Raw genomic sequence first — 22,793 nt, forward strand, 5'->3', positions numbered from 1 at the left:
GTGTGCGCCGCCAGAGTGTGCTCCCATTCTGTGCAGGGAGACAGCGAGAGGTTCAAGGCACTTAGGAAAGGGTGCAGGTGCTGTTGGGCCTTGAAGAGAGGGCAAGGGCGTAAAAAACGCCCGGAGAAAAGTCCAGACTGGCTTAGACTTGGGAGTTCCCCCGAGATGGGAGGTGAGGCAACTGGGATGGGCAGGTCGGCACCCTTAGGGGATCCAGAGAGAGACGCGGAGTGGTGGGGACAGGACCACTTATTAAATCCCACGGGAGCTTCTGACGTAAGAGGGATCCAGTCAGGGGTCGAAAATGCCAAAGCCTGCAGGCAGAGAGCCCTGTGCGCGCCCAGAGTGCAGCCTGTGGAGAGCGCATGCGCAGTCCAAATTGGCTAGGGTGGTTGGTTCCGCAAGGGAATGAAAGATTGTTCAAGAGAAGAAAGTGTGTATGGTATATTCACATGTAACGTATATGATAGGTGAGTGGGGGAAATGCCATTTTTCATTTGAAATCTTACTTTTTAAAATTTTTTAATTATACCTGAACAGAGAACACTCACATTCTGGCAAAATGCAAGCAGCCAGTGGGGGACACAATAAAAGTAAGTCTTCTGCCCTGATATTCCATTCCTAAAGCACCGGTTCCCAGTATCCATCTGGAGCTACGGTTAGAGCAAAGCATTGTAGTTAAGAGCTTGAGCCTGGGTTCACATATAAGGCTGCTGACCTTAGCCAAATTCCTTAACCTTCCCTGCCTTCTATGTCCCCATTTCTAAAATGGAGGTGACAGCAGCTCGTACAATGTCATTGGCAGAGTTAAATGGGTGAAAGCGCCCAGAACAGTGCCTGGTGCATAGTTACACTACTACTAGTATATGTTGTCCTTATTTTGTGGTTTATAATAATGATAGTGATTGATTCTGAGTCAGCCTCTCCCCTCTGAGCCTCCTCCCTGCTGCCATTTTCTCAGCATTGGTGTCTGGTGGAACAGGCTGGGCGAAAACACCCGTCACACAGACTGAGTTGAGAGTCCTGTTGTTTATGGATTCTTCAGGAGGTTGTGGGTGTTTAGGGGAGATCCACATGACAGGCCATCTTCGTATTGTATCTGTCAACGTCCCTTTTTAGCATCTTCAACCAGTCATATCTGTTTTTCTTATCTGAATTTCTCAACCCCAGCTCACCCTCCATGCCACTTTCACACCTGGCAACCCTCAGAGGGGGGTATGACTTAAGGGAAAATAAGGAGCCTGGCACTGACCATGGGCCCACTGTGTACCAGGCTCTATTTCATATACTCGTATATCACTGCAACCTCCCCCCTCCCCTATTTAGTAGATGCAGAAAGTGAGTGAAAGAGAAGAAGGGCCTTCCTGGAGGACGAAAGCCAGGAAGAGCAAGCTTGTCTTACGCTGGGCAAACCAAAGTTTTTCTTTCCCTGGCACTGGGCAGGCTGCCTAGTGGTGAGTCAGTCAGGTACCCAAAGAGTGCTCGTATTCCGAACTTTTGCACTTACAAACGTTTGCTGTAATTTATGTCCTTGTATATCTTGATTGCATGTACGTGATAAGTATTATCAGTAGAAAATCTTTTGTTTGAAGTAGAATTGCTGGTTCAAAGGACAGATGTTTGGGGAATTTTGAGAGTCGTTGCCAAATTACCTGTTCACTTCTTAATTTCCCTGTTCATTTTATTCATTTGTATATTGAATGAATTATGGAACTCTAGTCATCTGCTGGACATGGCAGTAGTTTGGAAATCCTATAGTGAATAGGACAGAGCACCTGACCTTTGGGAGCAGATATTCTAGTGGGGTAGGTGATGTCAGGTAAAAGATACTTGGAAGAAAAAAAAAATCAGGATAAGGGAACTGAGAATGACAGGTGGTCAGGGAAGGCTGCTCCGAGGAGGTGACTTCGGAGCAGAAGGTAAGGAAATGAGCCATATAAAGATGCTGAAGAGCAGGGAGTGGAAAGACCTGAGGAGGTGGAGTGGGCCTGGCTATTTAAGGGTTGTCAGGGTGCCTTAACCAGTTTGGCTCAGTGGATAGAGCGTTGGCCTGCAGACTCAAGGGTCCCAGGTTCGATTCCGGTCAAGGGCATGTACCTTGGTTGCGGGCACATCCCCAGTAGGGGGTGTGCAGGAGGCAGCTGATTGATGTTTCTCTCTCATCAATGTTTCTAACTCTCTATCCCTCTCCCTTCCTCTCTGTAAAAAATAAATAAATAAAATATATTTAAAATTAAAAAAAAAAAAAAAAGATTGTCAGGGTGACCAGAGTGACGAGTAGGGCCAGGGGAAGAGAGGCAGGATCATTTAGGGATGGAGGTACAGAGAGAAACTAGATTATATAGAATTTGCAGACCACTGTAAGGGCTTTGGAATTAACTTCTAAGTGTAACAGAAAGCCATTGGAGGGCTGTGAGCAAGGACCAGTGTGTTGTGTATGTTTTGTAAAGATTTCTCTAGCAAACACCAAAAATTAATAATGGTGGTTGCCTGTGGAGGTGAGGGTTACAGACAGATGTGGATCAGGGCTATGAGGAAGACTTGTTAAGACTTTTATGTGTTTGAACCATGTGATTATTATCTATTTTTTAAAAGTTAAGTGAAAATGCCGGTTGCTTTGAGGAAAATGGCCTGCAGCTGGGCAGGGGTGGAAACAGGAGATGAGGAAGCTGATGTCCCTGCCTGGGCAAGAGATGATGGTGACTCAGGAAGAGGGTTGTGTGAGAGGAAGCATGAATCAGGGATGACTTATAAGTTATCCTAAAGGTTTTGGAACTGACTGCCTGGATGGAAAGTGATGCTTTTTATCAAGATGGGAAGTAGTCTTGATGGGAAATCGACAGCCTTTGAACTTCTTAACTTTGAGATGCACATTGGACACCAAGTAAGTAGTCACAGTTTGGGAGAGAAACCAGGGTTTGTAGATTCAGAATTTTTACTGACTTTTTAAAAACACACACAAAGGTATTATGATAAAGAACACCCACATACCCATCACTGAGTACTGACAGTCATCTACATTTTACTTGTCTTTTTTCTTCCATTTCCCCTTCCCACATAAAAGCATACTCTTTTCTGCAGTTTTTCTTTTAAAGCGAATTTCAGATCGCTCATCATTTTACCAATAACTACAGTATGCTAAATTTTGGAGCTGTTAATATAGAGATGATATTTAAAGCCCTGAGTTTTTCTGAAGCCATCGAGGTTGAGGGGATAGAGAGACCAGGCCATCGGGCCGCCCACATTTGGGGACAGGGAAAGGACCAGCATCCTAGAGAGGAAGAGGAACATCAAAAGAGGTGATAACCTGGTGCCAAGGGAACAGAGGGTTCCAAAGAGAAGGTCTCCACTAGAGAGCAGAGACACAGGGCAGTGGCGGCAGGTGGATGTGGGGACCACAATGAAAACAACAGCTTTTTTATCCCTCCGTCTATGTTATGGAAACGTCTCAATAGCGTGATACAGATTCTAGAAGAAGTTTGTAAGTACTTACTTTTCTTTTACTTTTTTTCAGTGAAGTGTAACTTAAATGTAAAGTGCATAAAGGGCACGGATTTGGGTATAGATCATTGAATTTTTAAAATATATATTTTTTATTGATCTTTTACAGAGAGGAAGGGAGAGAGACAGAGAGTCAGAAACATCGATCAGCTGCCTCCTGCACAGGGGATGTGCCCACAACCAAGGCACATGCCCCTGACCGGAATCGAACCTGGGACCCTTCAGTCCGCAGGCCGATGCTCTATCCACTGAGCCAAACCAGTCAGGGCGGTCATTGAATTTTTTATAAATATATATACTCATATAACCACTAACATTTCCAAATACCCAGAAATGGCCCTGTGTGCATTTCCCTGGCCATTCCCCCACTCCAGAAGCAACCACTGAGCTGATGCCAGTCCCTCCAGATTAGTTGTGCCTGCTCTTGAACTTCATAGAAATGAAACCTGACGGCAGGTCTTCTGTGCGTCTGGCTTCTTTAGCTCTCTGGCTGTGGAGGTCTTCCCTGATGCATGTAATAGGATGTTGCTCTACCAGAACTGATTTCCTACTGGTTCTTTTTCATGCTGGTTATTTTACGATATCTAAAGTAAAGACTGAATTTCAAGTCCAGATGTTTTGCAGTTTGGTGAATACATAGTGAACTTTAAGGATAATGGAGGCTCTACGGTGCTTAAAGCTGTAGTGGGATGTTTTTTTTTTTTGTTTTTTTTTTTTTTAAAATATATTTTATTGATTTTTTACAGAGAGGAAGAGAGAGGGATAGAGAGTTAGAAACATCGATGAGAGAGAAACATCGATCAGCTGCCTCTTGCACAACCCCTACTGGGGATGTGCCCGCAACCAAGGTACATGCCCCTGACCGGAATCGAACCTGGGACCTTTCAGTCCGCAGGCCGACGCTCTATCCACTGAGCCAAACCGGTTTCGGCTGTAGTGGGATGTTTTTAAGATGGGAGAAATCACAGCTTGTTGGTATGCTGATGGGAGTGATAGAGGAAGAGATTTGGGAACCGGCTCCTCCAAAAGGTGAGGGGGGCGGGGGATGCGACAGGGTGGAGAGAGGGGCTGGAATTGAAGTAGGGCCTGCTCATCCTTGTAAAAGAAAGGAAAGTCTTACTCTTTGACATCCCCTCCAAATTGTAAAAACCACTCCCGTGGTTTTTATATGTTGGCAGCTATTCCACACAGCATAAAAGCTCAAAACAGGTCTTTGGACTTTCAGTCTGATGTTGACGTAGATAATACGGCTTTCTTTATGGATCTGAATAAAGAACTGGACAAATACTGGTGATGGTTGTTCTAAGTGGGTGGGGCAAGAGGGAGAGGAGCGTGGTGGGCAGTTAAGGCAAAGAATGTTTGGGAAGCAAGAGGAGCCTCATGGCAGCAGGTGTGATACTGTGATTTACAATAAATAGATATTTGGTCTTCCTCCTGTTCCTTCCCCACCCCTCGCCCCCCCAGAACCCTTCAAACCCTTCAGACCCTTGGCATTTTCCGAGATGAGAGTGATAACGGTGTCTTGTTATGGTAATAAGGTGACTTTCGGAAAGCCCCTATGTAACCCAAGGATGGGGGTTGGGTGCCAGGAGACCCAACCATATGATTACAGTCTTGGGATTTTTAGTTCCACAATCCCTCCACCCCATCTCCTGGGAGGGAAGAGGGGCTAGTGGTCGAATCAATTGCTAAATGGCCAATGACTTAATCAACTATGGCTAAGTAATGAAGCCTGCATAAAAAAATCAAAAGGCGGGGTTAAGAGAGCTTCCGGTAGGTTACTACATGGAGATGCCAGGAGAGGGGCATGCTCAGAGTATGGACGCTCCGAGCCCTTTCCCCTTACCTTGCCCCTTGCCTCTCTTCCACCTGGCTGTTCCTGGTTTACATCCTTTTATAATAAGCTGATGTTCTAGTAAGTAAAATGTTCCTATAAGCCACTCTAGCAAATTAATGGAATCCAAGGGAGCGGGTTGTTGGAGCCTCTGATTTATAGCCAGTCAGAAGCAAGGTGACAACCTGGACTTGAAATTGGTGGCTGAAGTGGGGGGACAGTCTTGTGGGACTGAGCCCTTATCCTGTGGAATCTGGCTCTTTTCTAGAGAGTATCAGAATAGTTTTTTGTTGTCAATGTAAGAAATGTCTAAATCTGTGGAAAATGGCTATGAGTCCGTTTGAGCCAAACTGACCATAATTGCTGGCTTAGGCTATGACAAAATCTCAATGGATTGAGAAAATGCCCCTGAGAGTGGCAGTTTTGCAGTTTATTTTATACATTACAATCAAAGGAGGAGAAGAAAGAACGGTTACATGAAATTCATTGGTGGTAGACTAGGGAGGCGGGAAAAAGAAAGCCAAGCCAGAGGAACGTTCTGAGATTGGATAAAGAGTAAACTGGAGAGACAAACACTTCTTTTACATTGGTGGGTACACGATAGTTAACCATTAACATTTACAGCACGGAGAGATGGTATTCAGGGAACACGATGGCATGAAGGGTTTCTGGCTCTAGTGGCAAGTCAGAGGGCTCTGTCCTGGAGGGGTCTAGAAAAAGAGGGATTGTTTTGACATCCCAAAGGTATGTTATCGTAGATGCAAAAAGACAATAGACAGGCTCAGTTAAGGTAAAAATTGACCTTTGTCAAGGAAAATACTGGCTTAGGATATGACTGCCCTCCATGACTCACTTCTAGTTAGGAAGCTCTCATTTCAAACCATCCTATGTGGTTACTTTTGGATGTCATGCAGGCCTCCTCAGAGCTTGTCTGGTTTAGTATATGACCCCTTTTCCGTCCACACTATTCAACAAAATCTCATTATGTTATCTAGTCTTGTAAGACTCCCAGCTGGTGTCTGAGAATTGCTTGATGTGAGGAAAATCCATAAGTGGGAACTGGCTGCATAATAGTTAGCAGCCAGGAAAGGGGGTGGGGGTCTAAAGTGGGGGGCAGCATCTAAAGAGCCCCCCAGCCAAAACCGGTTTGGCTCAGTGGATAGAGCGTCGGCCTGCGGACTGAAAGGTCCCAGGTTCGATTCCGGTCAAGGGCATGTACCTTGGTTGCGGGCACATCCCCAGTTGGAGGTGTGCAAGAGGCAGCTGATCAATGTTTCTCTCTCATCGATGTTTCTAACTCTCTATCCCTCTCTCTTCCTCTCTGTAAAAAATAAATAAAAATATTTAAAAAAATAAAAAATAAATAAAATAAAATAAAGAGCCCCCCAGGCGAGGCGTGTGGATGTGTTAACACAATGGAACACTGTTCTGCAGTGCAGAAAGGAGGAGTGGATGGATGGATCTCACAGCCACTGGAGAACCCAAGAAGTAAACTGAGGGTGGAGGAAGGTGTTGGCTGGGACAGGAGGGCTTTTAAGGGGCTGGAAACGCCCAGCTGAATCTGAGTAATAGCTACTCTGGTGAATGCATTTGTAAAAATTCACTGAGTGCATTTAAAATTTGTGTAGTCTATGTAAAATGGATCTTAATAAAAGGAAACATGAGCTAGGCTTAGGAGCTAGACCAAGAGAGGGCAGGAGGGAGCCATGGAAGGTTTTTGAGCAAGGGCAGGGCTGTCAGGTCTGGGTATCACTAGGAAGGTCTTCAGGGGTGAGGGTGGGTCCATGGAGGGAGAGAGGCCAGAGCTTGGCCCCCACCTCAGCTCCTGATTGGTTCTCTGGTCCTGGTAAGCGTCCACTCCTCTCTGGACCCTCTTTTTCCACCCAGTCCTCTCGTGGGAGTACAGGCAGAACAGAAGTAGGAGGGGGAAGTAGCCAGAAATTACCCAGAGACTGAGCCCCTCAAGGACAGAGCCTCTGACTCATGCCTGCAGCCCGGCGGCCAGGGCCTTCAGGAAGTGCTAGTTCTGTGAGAGGAGGGCAAACTCTGCCAGAAGAGGGGGAGGGGTCAGGACCTGTACCCACAGAGGAGAATGGGAGCAGGTAGGTGGGGGCAGAGCCGAGATAATGCAGAACTGGGGTCTCTCACGTGTTCTTAAGTTTCTTAGTCATAAAGCCCCTCCCTTGTCTCAGCAGAAGCCAACATGGGGTAGAAGGTGAGGGGCTTTGGGCCACACTAGAGATTTACTGTGCATATGAGGCCCTGCACGTGGCATTGAAGACACAATATGAACAAAAATGAAAATATGGTGTGATGATCTGAATAGACCAGTTGGCTAAGCACTGGGGCGCTGGAGCCAGGCTGCCTGGGTCAAATCCCAGCTCACCCACCTCTTTGCTGTGGTTCTGAGCAGCTTTCTTCATCTCAGTTTTCTCATCTATAAAATGGGACCCGCAGTGCCCACTTTGCCTCCTTTTGTAGAGATTTGTAAGATGGGTTATACAAAGGGCTTAACGTGGTGCTGGGTCCAGTAAATATTGTGAACAGGCTCATGGGGCTATGGGAGCTTCAGAGGGCTTCCTGGAGGCGGGGACATCTAAGCCAAGGCCTAAAGGAGGAGTAGGAAGGAGTTTGCCAGCTGAAGGGGGGCGGGAGGGGGACGGAGAAAGAGTGGTCCCAGATGAATGAGTTTGGCAGGTTACCAGGCGACACTGTGAGTAGGGAAGGCTGTTGGAAATGTCTTCAGAGGTTCCATCGAGCGCCTGTCTCCCTTACTCCCCAGGTGGGCTGGTGGCGAGGAAGGGCAGCCTGGCAGTGGGTGGTGCAGGCCCCAGTTTAGCAGGGCTGAGGGGTGCGGCTGGCTGCGGACTTGGAGGGAAATCCAAAGATAGCTCAGCAGAGGAGGATGACTCGCAGCCCCGGCTTCCCCGCAGCTCCAGGGAAGTGAGCATGAATCAGCCTCTCAAAGGGGAATGAAGCCGCTGTAGGAAGTGAGACCTGGGTTCGAGCCCCAAGGCCACTGTGCCTCTGACTCATCTCCCGCAGGGCACAGAGGGACAGGCTGGGTGTGAATCTGGACCCTGCGGCCCTGGTTCTCAGCGTCAGGACTGGCTCCACTTACCCTCAGTTTCTGTATCTGTACAGTGGGGTGGGGTGGGGGAGTGGGCTTGGTGATTTATAAAAGGGGAGCACAGAGCGGGCGCACAGTGGGATGAATCTCCGGAAGTGCCAGCCCCCTCCCTTTCCCTGAGTCCTAGCAGATATGAGATGAGTGTAGGGGGTGGTTTCGGTTCCTGCTAGTCTCCTGATGGGTGAGTTGTCTTCTAGGTTCCAGTGAGGGGAAAAGGGCAGAAGAGAGGAAAGGGGCAGCCAAGCATTGTCTGAAAGTCAATGGCAATAATGAAAAGATTGACTATCTCCTGTATTTGGTTCTTGCTGAATTCCTGGCCCTCTGTGCCACTCGGTTTTAACCCAGTTCCATGGGGGTGGCCCTATTTTACAGGTGAGGTAAAATGTTCAGAGAGGTGGAAGCATCTGCCCCCAGTCACACAGCCAGTGGATGGTGGAGCCAGGATCAGCCTGAATCCAAAGCCCTTGTTCTTCGTCTCGGAGCTGGGTGGGGAGGTTGTTGAGGACTCTGCAGCCTACAGACATGGGAGGGCGCTTAGGAAAGGCCTCTTTTACAGACGGGGAAACTGAGGTTCAGACAGGGCAGGGTAAGGGCCTTCCATTGGCTGAGCTGCCTGTGTGAAGTGTGGATATGTTTAGAAAGAAACAGCAACTTCTGTCTTTGTTTAAAATTTATTACAAAGTGTAAGAACAGAGACTGGTGAACCCCTTCACCCCCTCCACCTCCTCTCCCACCATATTCTCTGTGACTCTAGAAAAAGTGTCCTCCTGCTCTCCCACCAGGGGGCGCCACCTCCTGCCTTGTCCCAGCTTCAGGCCTGGCTCCTTCAGCTCTGCCGACCAGCGGTAACTGAGGCACCCCAGGATCCCGAACTCTGGGCCCCAGCGGTCTCAGCCCCCAGGCACCTCCACTTCTGCAGAAGCTGGGGGTCGTCGGTAGCAGCACAGTGAGGATGTTTTGGTTGAGGGTATGTGGGGTAGTGGTGACCATTTTCCCATTTGGGGCCTCCGGGATGGGCCATGGCCTCCCTCCTTCAGCCAGTGCCCCTCCAGCAGCTTCAGTGAGTCAACCCACCCCAAGGTGGGGCCCCTTGATTCCTTGCATTTGAGGTGTTTTAGTCATAGGGCTGGGTCAGGAGTAGAAGAGAGAATGTCCTTGACCCCAATCCTGGGTAAAGTAGCCGGGTTCTTCCTCCATGGGTCCTGGGGAGACACAGGGAGATGGATGGAGCAGACACCAGAGGAGGAGCCGGAGCGGGGACATGGAAGTGGAGACAGACAGAAACCAGTGGGCAGAGGAGGAAATGAGAGGGTGGGTGTGCCCAGCACCAAGAGAGTAGGAGCAGCCGGCATTTGGACAGAGCCAGAGAGCGTGCCCAGGGACAGGCAAAGAGAGGGACAGACAGATTCCTAGCAATAAAGGGGAGGGTATTGAGGGTCAGCACAGGGGAGAAATGTCTCCTTCCGCCCCTGCCATCCAGTCCCAAACTTGGAGTCCTTTCTTCCCAACACAGCCAGTGTTGTCTCGGGCCACCCCCTGCCCCCTTCACCATATGGGGTGCAGACCAGACACCTTTCCTCCGGAATGCCTTCCTGCCCACGTCCCAGCTCCTTACCAGCTATGTGGCCTCCTGGCTGGGTTCTGGAAGCTGCTTCAGGGCCGTGCTAAGCAGCTCCGTCAGGGTGTCCAGCTTCCCTGCCAGTGTGTCAATTCGCTTTTCCAGGGCCTGATGTGAGCTGCTCAGACCCAGCTGCAGGTCACACAGGATCATGTGCATCTGGGCAGAGAGAGGGATGGAGGTATCAGGACTGAGGTACAGCCTCCCTGTCCGGTGGAGTAAGGCAGTGGAACCAACATTTAGTTACAGGCCCTCCAGGTTTATCCTCAATTATAACGGTACAAAGTACTGACCTCTACCACACCCCCGCTACTTGGCAAAATCCTGAAAGTCATGGGGAGTGAGAATCCCGTCCCCATATTTACGGCTGAGGAAACTGGCCTGGAGCGGTTCATTGACAGGCCCAAAGCAGCCCCTACAATAGGGCCTAGGATGTTGTAGGTACTAATACTTGTGGGACTGACGAACGCCTGCCTTCAAAACCCACCTAGCCCTTCCCCTGCCTTCTCAAACCAGGATTCACAGCTTCACCCGTGAGGGCACGTGAGCTTTCTATGAGAAGTCTTTACTTCTGTGTTGTATGGCAAGATAATCTTGGGAAATTATCGCCCGTCAGTTCGGGCAGATCTAGGCCACCACCTCCTCACTGAGCCCTGCAGCGCAGAGGCCTGTATCCGTGGCTGTGTTTACCATGGCTGGGGTGCCGAGGACCACTGTTTGAACTGTCACGGACTAATGAGGAAAAGCAAAGGCCACCGGATAAGCAAAGGACGCTGTGAGTGCAGCCAAGGGGTGTGATGGCCCCACCCTGAGGTGGCGAGCTGAGTGGCTTGTCCAGGCAGGTGAGGCCCCCCCTGGTCCTGGGCCCCCTCTTCACAGGAGCAGCAGAGATTGAGTTTCACCGAGACAGCCACCTTCCCCATGCCAGTGTCGTGCGTTGGCGTTTTATTGGTTTTGCCGTGTGTGCTTGGGCTTGGTTTGTAAATTTGCTTTGGTTTTATTGTTGTGTAAGAGTCAGAATTTGAAGGAATTTTATATCCGTTCACATGTAAGTAAGTTGACAGTAAAAATAATTGAAAACCAAACACTGGAGTCCTTTGTGCCATTTTTTTTTTTTTTTAAGTTTAAAAGGGATCTCCCTGTATCATACATGACTTTTAGAAACTCGGTATTGCATCATTCATTCATCCAGCCACAAACCTTTATTGAGTGCCTGTGTGTGCCAGGCCCTGGCCAGTGTTCCCTACCCCAGGGCCAGCTTTCCCTGCCCGCGGCCCCAGCCTCCCTCTCCGCTCCCACAGGATCCGGGTACCTTGGAGATGTCCACCATGGAGTTCACTTGTTCCCGGAGCTTTCGGTGTTTCAGCCGCACTTGGCGGAACCTGTGGGAAGAAGGAGGGGTTCAGTTTTCCCATAAGCCTGGTCCCCAGTTGTGGCCCTAATGCAAGGGAGGGATGAGGGGAGGAGAGACCCACGTATATACAGTACAAAGAGGAAAAGCTGCTAGAGAGCTGAAGTGGGGGGCTGCACCCATGAGTCCACCTCCCTGGGAGAGACCCATGTATGCAGGTCCACAGACACCCCGAGATATGCAAAATCAGCCACCACAGACTCACAGAGTCACCAAGAGGGCCAGGCCGATATCTGTTCAGTCACACATGGTGCATGTGGTTGTACACACACACACACACACACACACACACACACACACGTACACCGATCCCCTCCCCTCATGTGGGTGCACATGGGTGTGGGCACACACGCACGCATACACACACAGCAGCCCTCACGTGTTGATAGCAGCCAGCAGCCTGCGCTGGTGCCTGCGGGCAGCTCCAGAGTCCTTCCTGCGTGTATGTTTGTAGAACATCCAGGCCTCTTGGAGCACTCGGGCAGCCGACTCCTTCATCTGGGGGAGGGTGGCACAGTGTCAGTGCAGACAGACCCCTTGGCTCTGGGAAGAGGGGGCTGGGAGCCTGGGCTCCTGGGTCTGAGGGAGGAGGGGCTGGGGGCCTGGACTCCTGGGTCTGAGGGAGGAGGGGCTGGGGGCCTGGGTCTGAGGGAGGAGGGGCTGGGAACCTGGACTCCTGGGTCTGAGGGAGGAGGGGCTGGGGGCCTGGGTCTGAGGGAGGAGGGGCTGGGGGCCTGGGGGCCTGGGTCTGAGGGAGGAGGGGCTGGGAACCTGGACTCCTGGGTCTGAGGGAGGAGGGGGCTGGGGGCCTGGGGGCCTGGACTCCTGGGTCTGAGGGAGGAGGGGCTGGGAGCCTGGGCTCCTGGGTCTGAGGGAGGAGGGGCCTGGGGGCCTGGGTCTGAGAGAGGAGGGGGCCTGGGTCTGAGGGAAGAGGGGCTGGGGGCCTGGGTCTGAGGGAGGAGGGGCTGGGGGCCTGGGTCTGAGGGAGGAGGGGCTGGGGGCCTGGGTCTGAGGGAGGAGGGGCTGGGGGCCTGGGTCTGAGGGAAGAGGGGCCAGGGGCCTAGGCTCCTGGGTCTGAGAGAGGAGGGGCTGGGGTTGGGACTCCCGCGTAGGCCCGCCCTCACCTCTTTGGCATACTGGATGTCCATCATGAAGTTGTGCACATGCTTCTCTGCCTTATTGAACTCCAGCTTCCGAGCCACCACCGCCACCAGCAGGGCTGTGCAGCAGACGCCCTGTGGGCACAGCAGGCACCGTGACACAGGGCTGTGGGGCTCTGTAGGCCAGCCCTGTTCCACCAGCTCTTCTTGGCACCCCCTCCCGCCCACCCCCCCCCAACAGCCACAGAAGGCAGGCACGACCACCCCTAACTGACAGACAGGCAAACAGCTCCAAGCGGGGAGCGAGGATTAGAAATCACGGGTCTGGGATGAACTCCTGTGTGTATTTACACCATCAAAATACTCTCTTTGGTTGAGGGTATGAATGGAGGAGGAGAGGAGGGCTGGGCTGGGCAAGGGGCAGACCTCAGGCTCCTGCGTGAACCATTCCTTCCTGCTGCTCACACCCAGTTGGCCATCAGGTCACCAAGGGGGTCCCTCACCCTCCTCCCTGGGGATTCAACATGTCCTTCCTGGGACCACATCAGGGCTGGGGACTGGCAGCTTGAGTGCCTGAGGGTAAGGGGAGCTGGTCTCTTGGGGAGGTCTCTTGAAGGCCAAGGCATTGGGTGCTGGATCCTGGGGGAATGGGGGGGGGGAGGGATAAGGGTTGCATGGGGGGAACTGGATGCCTGGCTCTATGAAGGGGAAAGAGAGAATGGCTGGATTCAGGAGGAGGTTGACTCTGGGAGGAGGCATCATGGGGCTGGAGAGCCTCTGCCCCATCCTTGAAGGCACTGGCGCTGGGGTGGGTGGCAGATGCCTGGGACCATTATAACAGCCCCCCCTTTCCCGAGCACCTCCTATGTGCTGGGCACCGTTTGAGATCCTTTACATGTTTCAATTCATTTAATCTCCTCAGGAACCGAGGAGTTCACTGGTATAAGTACCCTATTTCATAGATGAGGAAACCGAGGCCTGGGAGGTACACGGCTTGCTTCTAGCTAGGAAGTGGCAGGAGCAGGATTTGGCCCCAGGGAGCCTGGGTCCCCAAGGCATACTCTTCATGATTAGACTCTGTAGCCTCGATGGAGGCTGGGAGCTTGGACTCCTCTCCCAGAGCTGGGAAACGGTGCCTGAGTCCTAGATGACTAGGGGGCCAGCGGGTGGGGCAGGATGCGGAGCCTTGACGGGGGCTCAGGGGAGATTCCTGGATTCTGGAAGGAAATGGAGCTGGGAAGTGAGGGGCCTTGTGTTCCTGAGGAGGATGAGGGCTGGGATCTTAGGTTTCAGAGAGAGCAAGGGTTTGGGGGATGGATTCCTGTGTTTTATAAGGAAATAAATGGGGGTGGGGGTCTGTGTCCCAGTGAGGGACTGGGGCTGTGGGGGTCCAGACGCCCAAGTTTCCGGAGGGTGGCCCTGACTGGCTGTGTTGGCTCCGTGGCTTCCTGGAGCCAGGGGGTGACCAGTGCGGAACAGGGGAGGGTCCCTGAGGCGGCTGTACTCACCATGACTCCGGTGCAGAGGCAAACAATCTTGCCCCACATGGTGCCCGGCACCACGTCCCCATAGCCGATGGTCAGGAATGTGATGGGGATCAGCCACAGAGTGTCGGAGAGGTGTCCGGTGGCATTAACAGCCTGCCTGTGGGGGAGGGTGGGTCAGATCTGAAATGGCTCCAGGGTCCCTCCTTCCTAATACAGTCCCAAGAAGCACCCAGGAAAAAAAAAAAAAAAAAGCCAGTAAGTTCTGGGCTTTGGAGAGCCTGCCTGGCCTCCTCGCTGCTGTGTGAGCTGGGCTGGACGCTCAGCCTCTCTGGTCTGAGGCATCTGCTCCGGCTCAAAGCCCGGGCGCTGGGGCCTGGCCAAGCACTGCGCCTGCCCTGGAGGAGCTAGCACAGATGCACTGTAGGTGCCCACCACGATGCCCACGTGGGGTTATTTGGGGGCCGCTCTGGAAGAGAATTCCCTAAGGGAACTGGTACCCGATTCCAGGCTGCCTGCTGGACATCCTGCGACCTGATGCTGGGCCTGTGCCCTTTCAGGATCTCAGTCTGTCTTTCTCCCCCCGCCCCCCCACCCTTGGTGTCTCTCTCTCTCTCTCTCTCTGAAAGCTGAAACAGTGGGCCAGAGACCATGGGATACCAGGATACAGGCTTTATTGGAGACTTGAACCTGGGTGCAGCCAATTCCAAAGCCTGCTCGGTGTCAGTGAGGCTACCAGGGCTGCTGTATTCAGAGTGTGTGGTTGAGGGGTTGAGGGGGGCAGAAACCCAGCCCGAAGTCCCCTTGTCAGACCCTGGCAGGGGGCTGCATCCCCCCCAGAGGAATGGGGAGCCTTTCTTCTCATTTCTACAAGACGCTGTCTGGCCTAGAGGTGGCCCTCTCGGGACTAAAAAGGTGGGTGGGACTCTGCAAAGTCTTGGTGGGACTCTGCATTTCCCGCTCACTTCATAGAAGGGGACATTTCGGTCCAGCCACGGAAGGGATCGAAAACCAGGACTTGGCCAGCTCTGGCCCACAGACCCCTCCTGCATCAGGGTCAGACCCACGAAAGGAGCGTCTAGAAGTGGGGGCTGAGTCTGTGCTGTAAATAAGCCCACCCTCCTCACCCCAAAGTACAGCCACGCTGGAGGACCTCTGCCTTAGGAGTTAGAAATGTGACCCCCTCCCCATCGTCCCGTTTTTCAGGTAAGAAACATGGTGGGAGGACCATTCATTGACCCTGATCACGACCGATTCCCCAACTGGGGAAACTGAGGTGAGGTCCTGCAAGATGAAGTTTAAAACGACAAAAGGTGAGAATTGCCAGGGAGACTTTGAAGATGGTGGAATTTGTAAAATGGGCCCATTTTACAGATGAGAAAACACGCTCAGAAAGGAGAGATCTAAAGCCAGGTCTCTCACTCGCCACCTCCCCTCAAGAATCCTTTGCCAGGTGAGCTTTAAACCAGAGGCTCTCAGACTTGAGTGGGCATCACAGTCACTTGTTAAGACAAACTGACTTGGCCCCGCCTGTCAGAGAGTTTTAAATTCGGTTGGTCTGGGTGGGGCCTGAGAATTTGGGTTTGCAACAGGTTCTCAGGTGATGCTGCTGGCCCGGAACCACACTTTGAGAACCATGGGCTAAGGTTACCCCCAATTTCTTTGTGTGTGTGTGTGTGTGTGTGTGTGTGTGTGTGTGAGAGAGAGAGAGAGAGAGTGAGAGAGAGAGAGAGAGAGAGAAATGATAGATCCTCCCTTCCCCCAACTGATGGACGGAGTATGATGTAAACTCCACCTGCAGCCGGACATTCCTGAACACCTTATATGGACTGTACATTGAACCACCAATCAGCACCTGCCAAATACCCTAAGCCCCCGATTCCTAAGTCCCTAGGCCCCTAACCATGTGCCTTACATGAAACCACCAATCAGCGTGTGCTGAGTGCCCTAAGCCCCGTCCTCTCCTTTCCTCCCCTCAAAAGGCGTGTTCACCCTGCCTCGCCCTCTCTTTTCCCTCTGGAAGGCGGCCGGCAGGGTGATCTCCAATAAAGCCTGTATCCTGGTATCCCATGGTCTCCGGCCCTCTGTTTCATCTTTCAGAGAGAGAGACACCAAGGGGGGTCGGGGGGAGAAAGACAGACTGAGATCCTGAAAGGGCACAGGCCCAGCATCAGGTCGCAGGATGTCCAGCAGGCAGCCTGGAATCGGGTACCAGTTCCCTTAGGGAATTCTCTTCCAGAGCGGCCCCCAAATAACCCCACGTGGGCATCGTGGTGGGCACCTACAGTGCATCTGTGCTAGCTCCTCCAGGGCAGGCGCAGTGCTTGGCCAGGCCCCAGCTCCCCGGCTTTGAGCCGGAGCAGATGCCTGGAACCTGAGGCAGGAGAGGTTGGGAAGCAGGAAGGGAAGGGCTTCCTAGGGTCTGTGTGTGCCTGGGGAGATGGAGGCCGCAGGTGGAGGAAGGGCTGGGGCCGGCCTGGACACATGTGGACAATAGCCTTCTCCACCGCTGGGCCCCCAGGGACCCAACCTGCACCGCCCGCCGACCCGGCGCTGCTGCTGTAAGCGGCTTCTGCCGAGGCTCCTGGTACCACCCCGCACCCCCCAGCACCCAGCACCCAGCACCCTCACCTCTCGGCCACCGACAGCACCCAGGCGGTGGTGAGCCAGAGGCCCAGCGTGAGGCAGAGCAGCAGGCGGCCGGGGTGCGTGTTCATGTAGAGCTTGGCCACGAACCAGTGGCGGAAGCGGACCTGGTTGAGGGCGCCGATGCTGCGGTAGGACGCGTTGAGCAGGACGCCGCTGCGCAGGAGCACGGCGCGGGGCACCAGGTAGAGGCGCAGCAGCATGGCCAGCGACAGCAGCGCCTCCCCCTGGCTCAGGAAGCCCGGCCAGGGCTGCGTCGCGCTGGGCAGCGGGCACGGCGGGCCCCGCACCGGCGCCGGGTGCAGCCCGCACACCGCCAGCTCCACCACGATCTGCGCCGCCTGCCGCCCCGTTAGCGCCACGCGCCAGTCCCGGAGGCTGTTGTCCGTCATGAACAGCTGCGGGGAGGGTACGAACGGGGGAAGGAGAGGGGGGGTCACATGAAGGTCAGGCGGCCGGAGGCCAGCCTGCGCCTGGAGATAAGGGGGCCACGCCCGCCGGGCCAGGGAAGCAGGCAGATAGCGCAGGGGCGTGGGCTGCGGAGGGTGGGCGAGGATCAGGGCAGCACTGGAGGAGGCCATTTCTCCCCCTTCTCCCCTCCCTCCTCGTTCAGCCCACTTCCAGAACGTTCCGTTAGGCCAGGGACACTTGGTGGGGCCTCCCAGGTGCCTGAGATTGTTCTGTGAATTGATGGGAACAAAAGACAGAAACTCCTGCCTTCCTGGAGCTTACCCTCCACATCCATGGAGCCACCTCCTCCTCCTGTTTCTGGGACGTGTATGTGTATAGTGAGCGTGGCCCGCAAACCGTGAGCCGTGACCACAGCTGACACCGAGGGGGCATTTTGGATGTGCGGGGCCCCGCTTACATGTTGTGACTCAGCGAGTGCTCCCAACACACGGGGTTGAAAGTGTTCTCACCCCCATTTTATAGATGTGGGAGCTGAGGCCCAGGTCCCTCAGGTCGGCCGTGGCACAGCCAGGCTACAAGCTCAGGACACTTCACTGCTCAAACGACTGCGGTTAGCGATAATGTGTACTTTTCACCAAGCACCTCTTACATACCAGCCCGGCAAGGGCCATTACGGCACATGACCAATAACCCCATCTTACATGGGGGAAGGGAGGAGGGAACAGGATCTGGGGTGTGGGGGTGCATCTGAGGGGGCCAGGGGTGGAGAGACATGACGCTGGAGGGAGAGATGGGTGGGAAGGGCTCCTGAGTCAGGAGGACACTGGCACAGAGGGGAGCGCAGGAGCGGGGCAGGGCCGTGGGCACACCCCCGGGGTCTCAGGTTGCTTGGGGTTGGAATAGGTGGGGACTCAGGGATGGAGGGCAGAGATCTGGGAGGCTGGGCCTGGCGTGAGGCTGCCTGGGGGCAGAGTGGACAGAGGCCCGGGGGCAGGAACTCAGCATGTGTGAGTGTGCGGGGGAGACGGGGCTGCAGGTGGAGTAAGGGATGGGGCTACTCCAGGAGGCCCTGTTGGTCTGTCCACGGTTCATCCCATCCCAGTGGGTGAGGGTGTGGCCGCATCTCAGGGCAGAGGAACCTCATTACTCAGCCCAGGAGGAGGAGGAGGAGGAGGAGGATGGAAAGTGTGAGCCGACAGGGCGTGGTGGGGGCTGGCGGCAAAAGGAAGGGGTTGGGGCGGGGCCCACCCTACCTGGACCTCTTTGGCATGAAAGGCCACGATGAAGCAGAGGAGCAGGAAGGTGGAGATGCTGATGGTGCATTTAACCAGGAACAGGTAGAACGCCCACTGTTGGGAGAGAGAGAGAAAGGGGTGAGATCCCAGGTCTCTCCCCGACAGCCTCCTCTACCTTCCTCCCAAACAGCCTTCTCTTCTCCATTCCCAGTTCCCTAGACTCCCTTCCCCACAAGCCACCACCCAGTGCCTCCCGACATCTCAGTTCTGGGAAGTCTCAAAACCATCTCTGGTCCCCATCCTTCCCAACCGGACAGCCCTGGCCGGGCGCCTCCTCCTCCGCTCTTCTCCTCGGACCCACATCCTTAGGGGAGAACTTGAAATTCACATTCCTTCTTTTTTTTTTTTTAAATATATTTTACTGATTTTTTACAGAGAGGAAGGGAGAGGGACAGAGAGCTAGAAACATCGATGAGAGAGAAACATCGACCAGCTGCCTCCTGCACAACCCCTACAGGGGATGTGCCCGCAACCAATGTACATGCCCTTGACCGGAATCAAACCTGGGACCCCTCAGTCCGCAGACCGACGCTCTATCCACTGAGCCAAACCGGTTTCGGCCACATTCCTTCTTAATTCCCGGCCACTTCCCCATCAAAAATAGTTCCTCAGCCTGGCCATGGTCACTCAGCGGTTGAGCTTCGGCCTAGGAACCAGGAGGTCATGGTTCAATTTCTGGTCAGGGCACATGCCCAGGTTGTGGGCTTGATCCCCAGTAGGGGGCGTGCAGGAGGCAGCCGATCAAAGATTCTCATTGATGTTTCTCTCCTTCTCCCTTCCTCTCCGGAAGGGGCAGAGTGGACAGAGGCCTGGGGGCAGGAACTCAGCATCCATGAGCGTGCCAGGGAGACGGGGCAGTTCCAGGAGGCTCTGTTGGTCTGTGTTCCTCAGTGGTTTGTGTGCATGTGGGGGTGTGCCTGCACCGCCCCCCCCCCAAATCACTAGAGAGCTGCCCGCCTCCCTCACCCCCAAAACCCAGAAGCAGACATTTGGCCTCTAAAGAGTGCCCCCTCCCCTTCCCTTCCCACCCAGCTGGTCTTGCCCTAGAAAGCAACTTCAAGTCCCACCCCCATGCCCCAATTCTCAAGGAGCCTAGAAACTTTCACTCAATCCCCAAGGAATGAATGACACCCTCCCCTGCCCTCAGACAGGGGGCTGAGTCCCCGAGGGACTCAGAGAAAGACCCCCCCCCAATCCTGTGTCCTGAATCTCCTCTCCCTGACCTGACGCCCTCTCTCCTGGCTCTAAGCCCGGGGCAGATCTGGCCGGAAGCACATGGGCCCCAGAAACCACGGAGAAGGCTTTTCCCTCTTGGTGTGGCAGCACCTTGGAGGAATCCAGGGAAGGACTGAGAGGGGACTGGGACAGCCAGATTCCCTAGGAGGGGCTGGGAAGGTGTCCCTGCCTGGGGGGGGGGGCGGTGTTGTCAGGGGAATGAGACCACCTGGGCTCCCACCTGTTTCTCCTAAGACACCTGTTTCTCCTAAGATGCTGCCAGCTCCCCTGGAGGGGGCAGGCCCCCCCCCCTGTGCAGGGGAAGAGAGCCAGTTTCCTGCTCCAGGGGGCCTGCCCCCCCACCCCAGCCTGAACAATGGTGCTGTTGTCCACAGCCCTCCCCACCCCTTCATCCCTCTCTGGAACCTCCTTCCCAGTCTCTTTCTTTAGTTTGTCCCAAACACTGCCCAACTAGACGCAACCCCCTCCCCACACTGCAGTGGGCTTCTCCCACGGTCATGTCTACTCTCTCAGTTCCCGGACACTCCCCCACCCCGCTCTGGGGCCTCTGTCTTGCTCCCCTCCACTTCTGGACCTGGGCACCTGCCTCTCCTCCAGCCCCTCGCCCCTGGAGAGCAGGTGTCTGGGTCCCCTGTGCCATAGGTTCATCAGATTGAGCCGGAGGTGGGGAGGGGACATGGCTGGTCTGAAGGCAGCCAGGGAAACGGGGCTGCGGGGGACCCCCGAGGACCACGCACTTCACCCCTCACCCAGCTTACAGCTGGGAAAAACAGGCTCAGAGCCTCGCAGGTTCCGCAGAGCCTCACTGCTCGAGGCAGGAGCCTGGCAGGTGGAAAAGGAAAGGAAGAAATGGAAGAGAGAAGGTGGACGGAGGGGGTAGGAGGGACCCCCTTGTCCCTTCATATCTGCCAGGGCTCCCATGTCCTCACATCCCCGGCTGGGCGGGGTGCTGGAGCGGGAGCGGTGGGTAGGCTCGGCCATGCTTCCTGTTGGCATGGGCTTCAGCTGCCCCACCCCCTCAGTGCCCGCTGCCCTCTTCTTGGCCTCCTGGCCGAGGAAACCAGTCTGTCCTGACCCTCCATGGGGCTCCTGGTCACTAGAGAGCTGCCTGCCTCCCTCACCCCCAAATCCCAAGCTTGAGCCTCCATCCCTCACGTAGCCTCCTCCAATCAGTGCCCCCCGGACCAGCCCGATTCCACAGCCCTTAACCCAGACTGGTCTCCAACCCCTCCTTTCCTGTTGAGCAATTCTGTTCTGTCCTCAAGCCACTAATTCCGACCCGTGTCCTCCCGGTGCCCCATCGCGGCCCCGCCGACCAGGGCTGGGATGTGCCCGGAGCCTGCTCAGACTTGTCGGGGCCCCGCCTGTCCTTTCCCTTTCCATTCGCTATCCTCAGTCCGATCCTTCCCCAAAAGATGCTCCAGGCCTCCTCCTTCAGACCGGGAGCCCGGGCCCTCCTCCCCTGGGACCAGGAGTCCAGGCTACTATAAACCTACTTCTCCACTAGTTCCCAGATTAAACAGCATATAGATTCTGAGGAAGTTGGGCTTCTTAAGGATATAGAAGGGTCAGGGTGTGCGTGTGTGTGTGTGTGTGTGTGTGTGTGTGTGTGTGTGTGACCATTTCCCACCCCCACCCCAGCCAGTTTCTTCTGGCCTCTACCCTTAGTGCTGAGGTTCTGGGTAAACTTTCGGGTTAGATAAGGACCAAGGAGCCACCCGCCTATTGGAAGAAGTTAGTTTCTCTCCTCACCCTCCCTTCACCAAACCAAGGGTTACCGTTCCCCTAATCTGCTCTTGGGGGACTTAAGTATCTGATCAGCCCCCTCCCCCCTGACTCCAGGCGTCCTGGACCTCCAGTGTCTAATTGCAATACCTTCAAAGACTGAGACACTGAGACCCCTTGTCCCTTCACTCTGCAGAGAGGAACCCCAGCGTTTGCCTCCCTAAATCCCAAACTCCAGCCCCCAGTCCCCACTGCCCTCAGACCCAGAGTCCAGGCCCCCAGCCCCTCCTCCCACTGACCCAGAGTCCCAGCCCCCAGCCCCTCCTCCCTCTGACCCAGAGTCCCAGCCCCCAGCCCCTCCTCCCTCTGACCCAGGAGTCCAGGCCCCCAGCCCCTCCTCCCTCTGACCCAGAGTCCAGGCCCCCAGCTCCTCCTCCCTCTGACCCCTCTGACCTAGGAGTCCCAGCCCCCAGGTCCCTCCTACCTCTGACCAGGGAGTCTCAGCCCCCAGCCCCTCCTCCCTCTGACCCCTCTGACCCAGGAGTCCCAGCCCCCAGCCCCTCCTCCCTCTGACCAGGGAGTCTCAGCCCCCAGCCTCCAGTGGCCCAGGATGAGTTCCACTCACCGTGCACCCTCCGAACCACAGCATCTCTGCGTGAAGCACCATGAGCCCGATGCCAATTCCCGCCAGTGTCAGTGCCCAGCAGGCCAGCCACTTCTCCTGCTCCAGCAGGCGCTTTCGCCGCCGAAGGGCTCCCAGGCCAGGCACCAGCTCCCCGCCCATGGCCCCCTGGGTCTTGGGACTCAGCCAGCTTCCTGCCCAGGGTCCCCCACCTCGCAGCACACAAAGGGCAGCCACCGTGGCTAGCAGGTCCTCAGCCTGCTCCGCTCAGTTGCTCTGGGGCTCTCGCTTTGAGGCACAGAGAGCCGGTGCCCTCTGGGGGTGGTGTCTGCTGGGCAGGGCAGGGAGGGGCCGGGAGGCCCTTGGGCAGAGGGGAGGCTCCCCAACCCCGCTTCTCAGACTAAGGAGGGGCTGGAGTGTGTCTTGGGGCAGAGCAAGGAAGAATCGTGCATCCTCGTGGATGAAGACACACTGACACAACGGTCACACTCAACGGTCTGCCCTGTGAACACACACCTCCATCTAGCCACGCCCAGGCCCCATGTGACACCAGCACACCCAGCATGCTCCTAGACAGATCCGAACACACACGGCCACCCAACACAACCTACACCAAGTGACTCACAACTCCCAACAAGCTCTGAAGCCCACAGCCACACCCAGACACCACATACGTGGGGTGACACACTCCGGCACTCAGCGAGGAGGCAGGCAGCGCCCGTGGCACACACAGCCACCCAAATATTGTCTACACACGGGCACAACATTGCCTGACACTCA

General features: G+C 54.8%; 1 protein-coding gene across 1 annotated transcript; it reads right to left on the bottom strand.

Annotated features, from left to right (window-relative positions):
- Positions 1-9,189: 9,189 nt before the first annotated feature.
- On the bottom strand, positions 9,190-22,574 carry KCNN4 (potassium calcium-activated channel subfamily N member 4). The gene is made up of 9 exons (XM_008158381.3): positions 22,017-22,574; positions 18,389-18,484; positions 16,710-17,122; positions 14,103-14,238; positions 12,619-12,729; positions 11,874-11,992; positions 11,396-11,465; positions 10,081-10,242; positions 9,190-9,667 (listed from the first exon to the last, which is right to left on the bottom strand). The coding sequence occupies exons 1-8, from the start codon at positions 22,173-22,175 to the stop codon at positions 10,084-10,086; spliced, it is 1,263 nt and encodes a 420-aa protein (XP_008156603.1). The 5' UTR covers positions 22,176-22,574; the 3' UTR covers positions 9,190-9,667; positions 10,081-10,083.
- Positions 22,575-22,793: the final 219 nt, after the last annotated feature.

Source organism: Eptesicus fuscus, chromosome 21, assembly GCF_027574615.1.
Source record: "Eptesicus fuscus isolate TK198812 chromosome 21, DD_ASM_mEF_20220401, whole genome shotgun sequence".
NCBI lineage: Eukaryota > Metazoa > Chordata > Mammalia > Chiroptera > Vespertilionidae > Eptesicus > Eptesicus fuscus.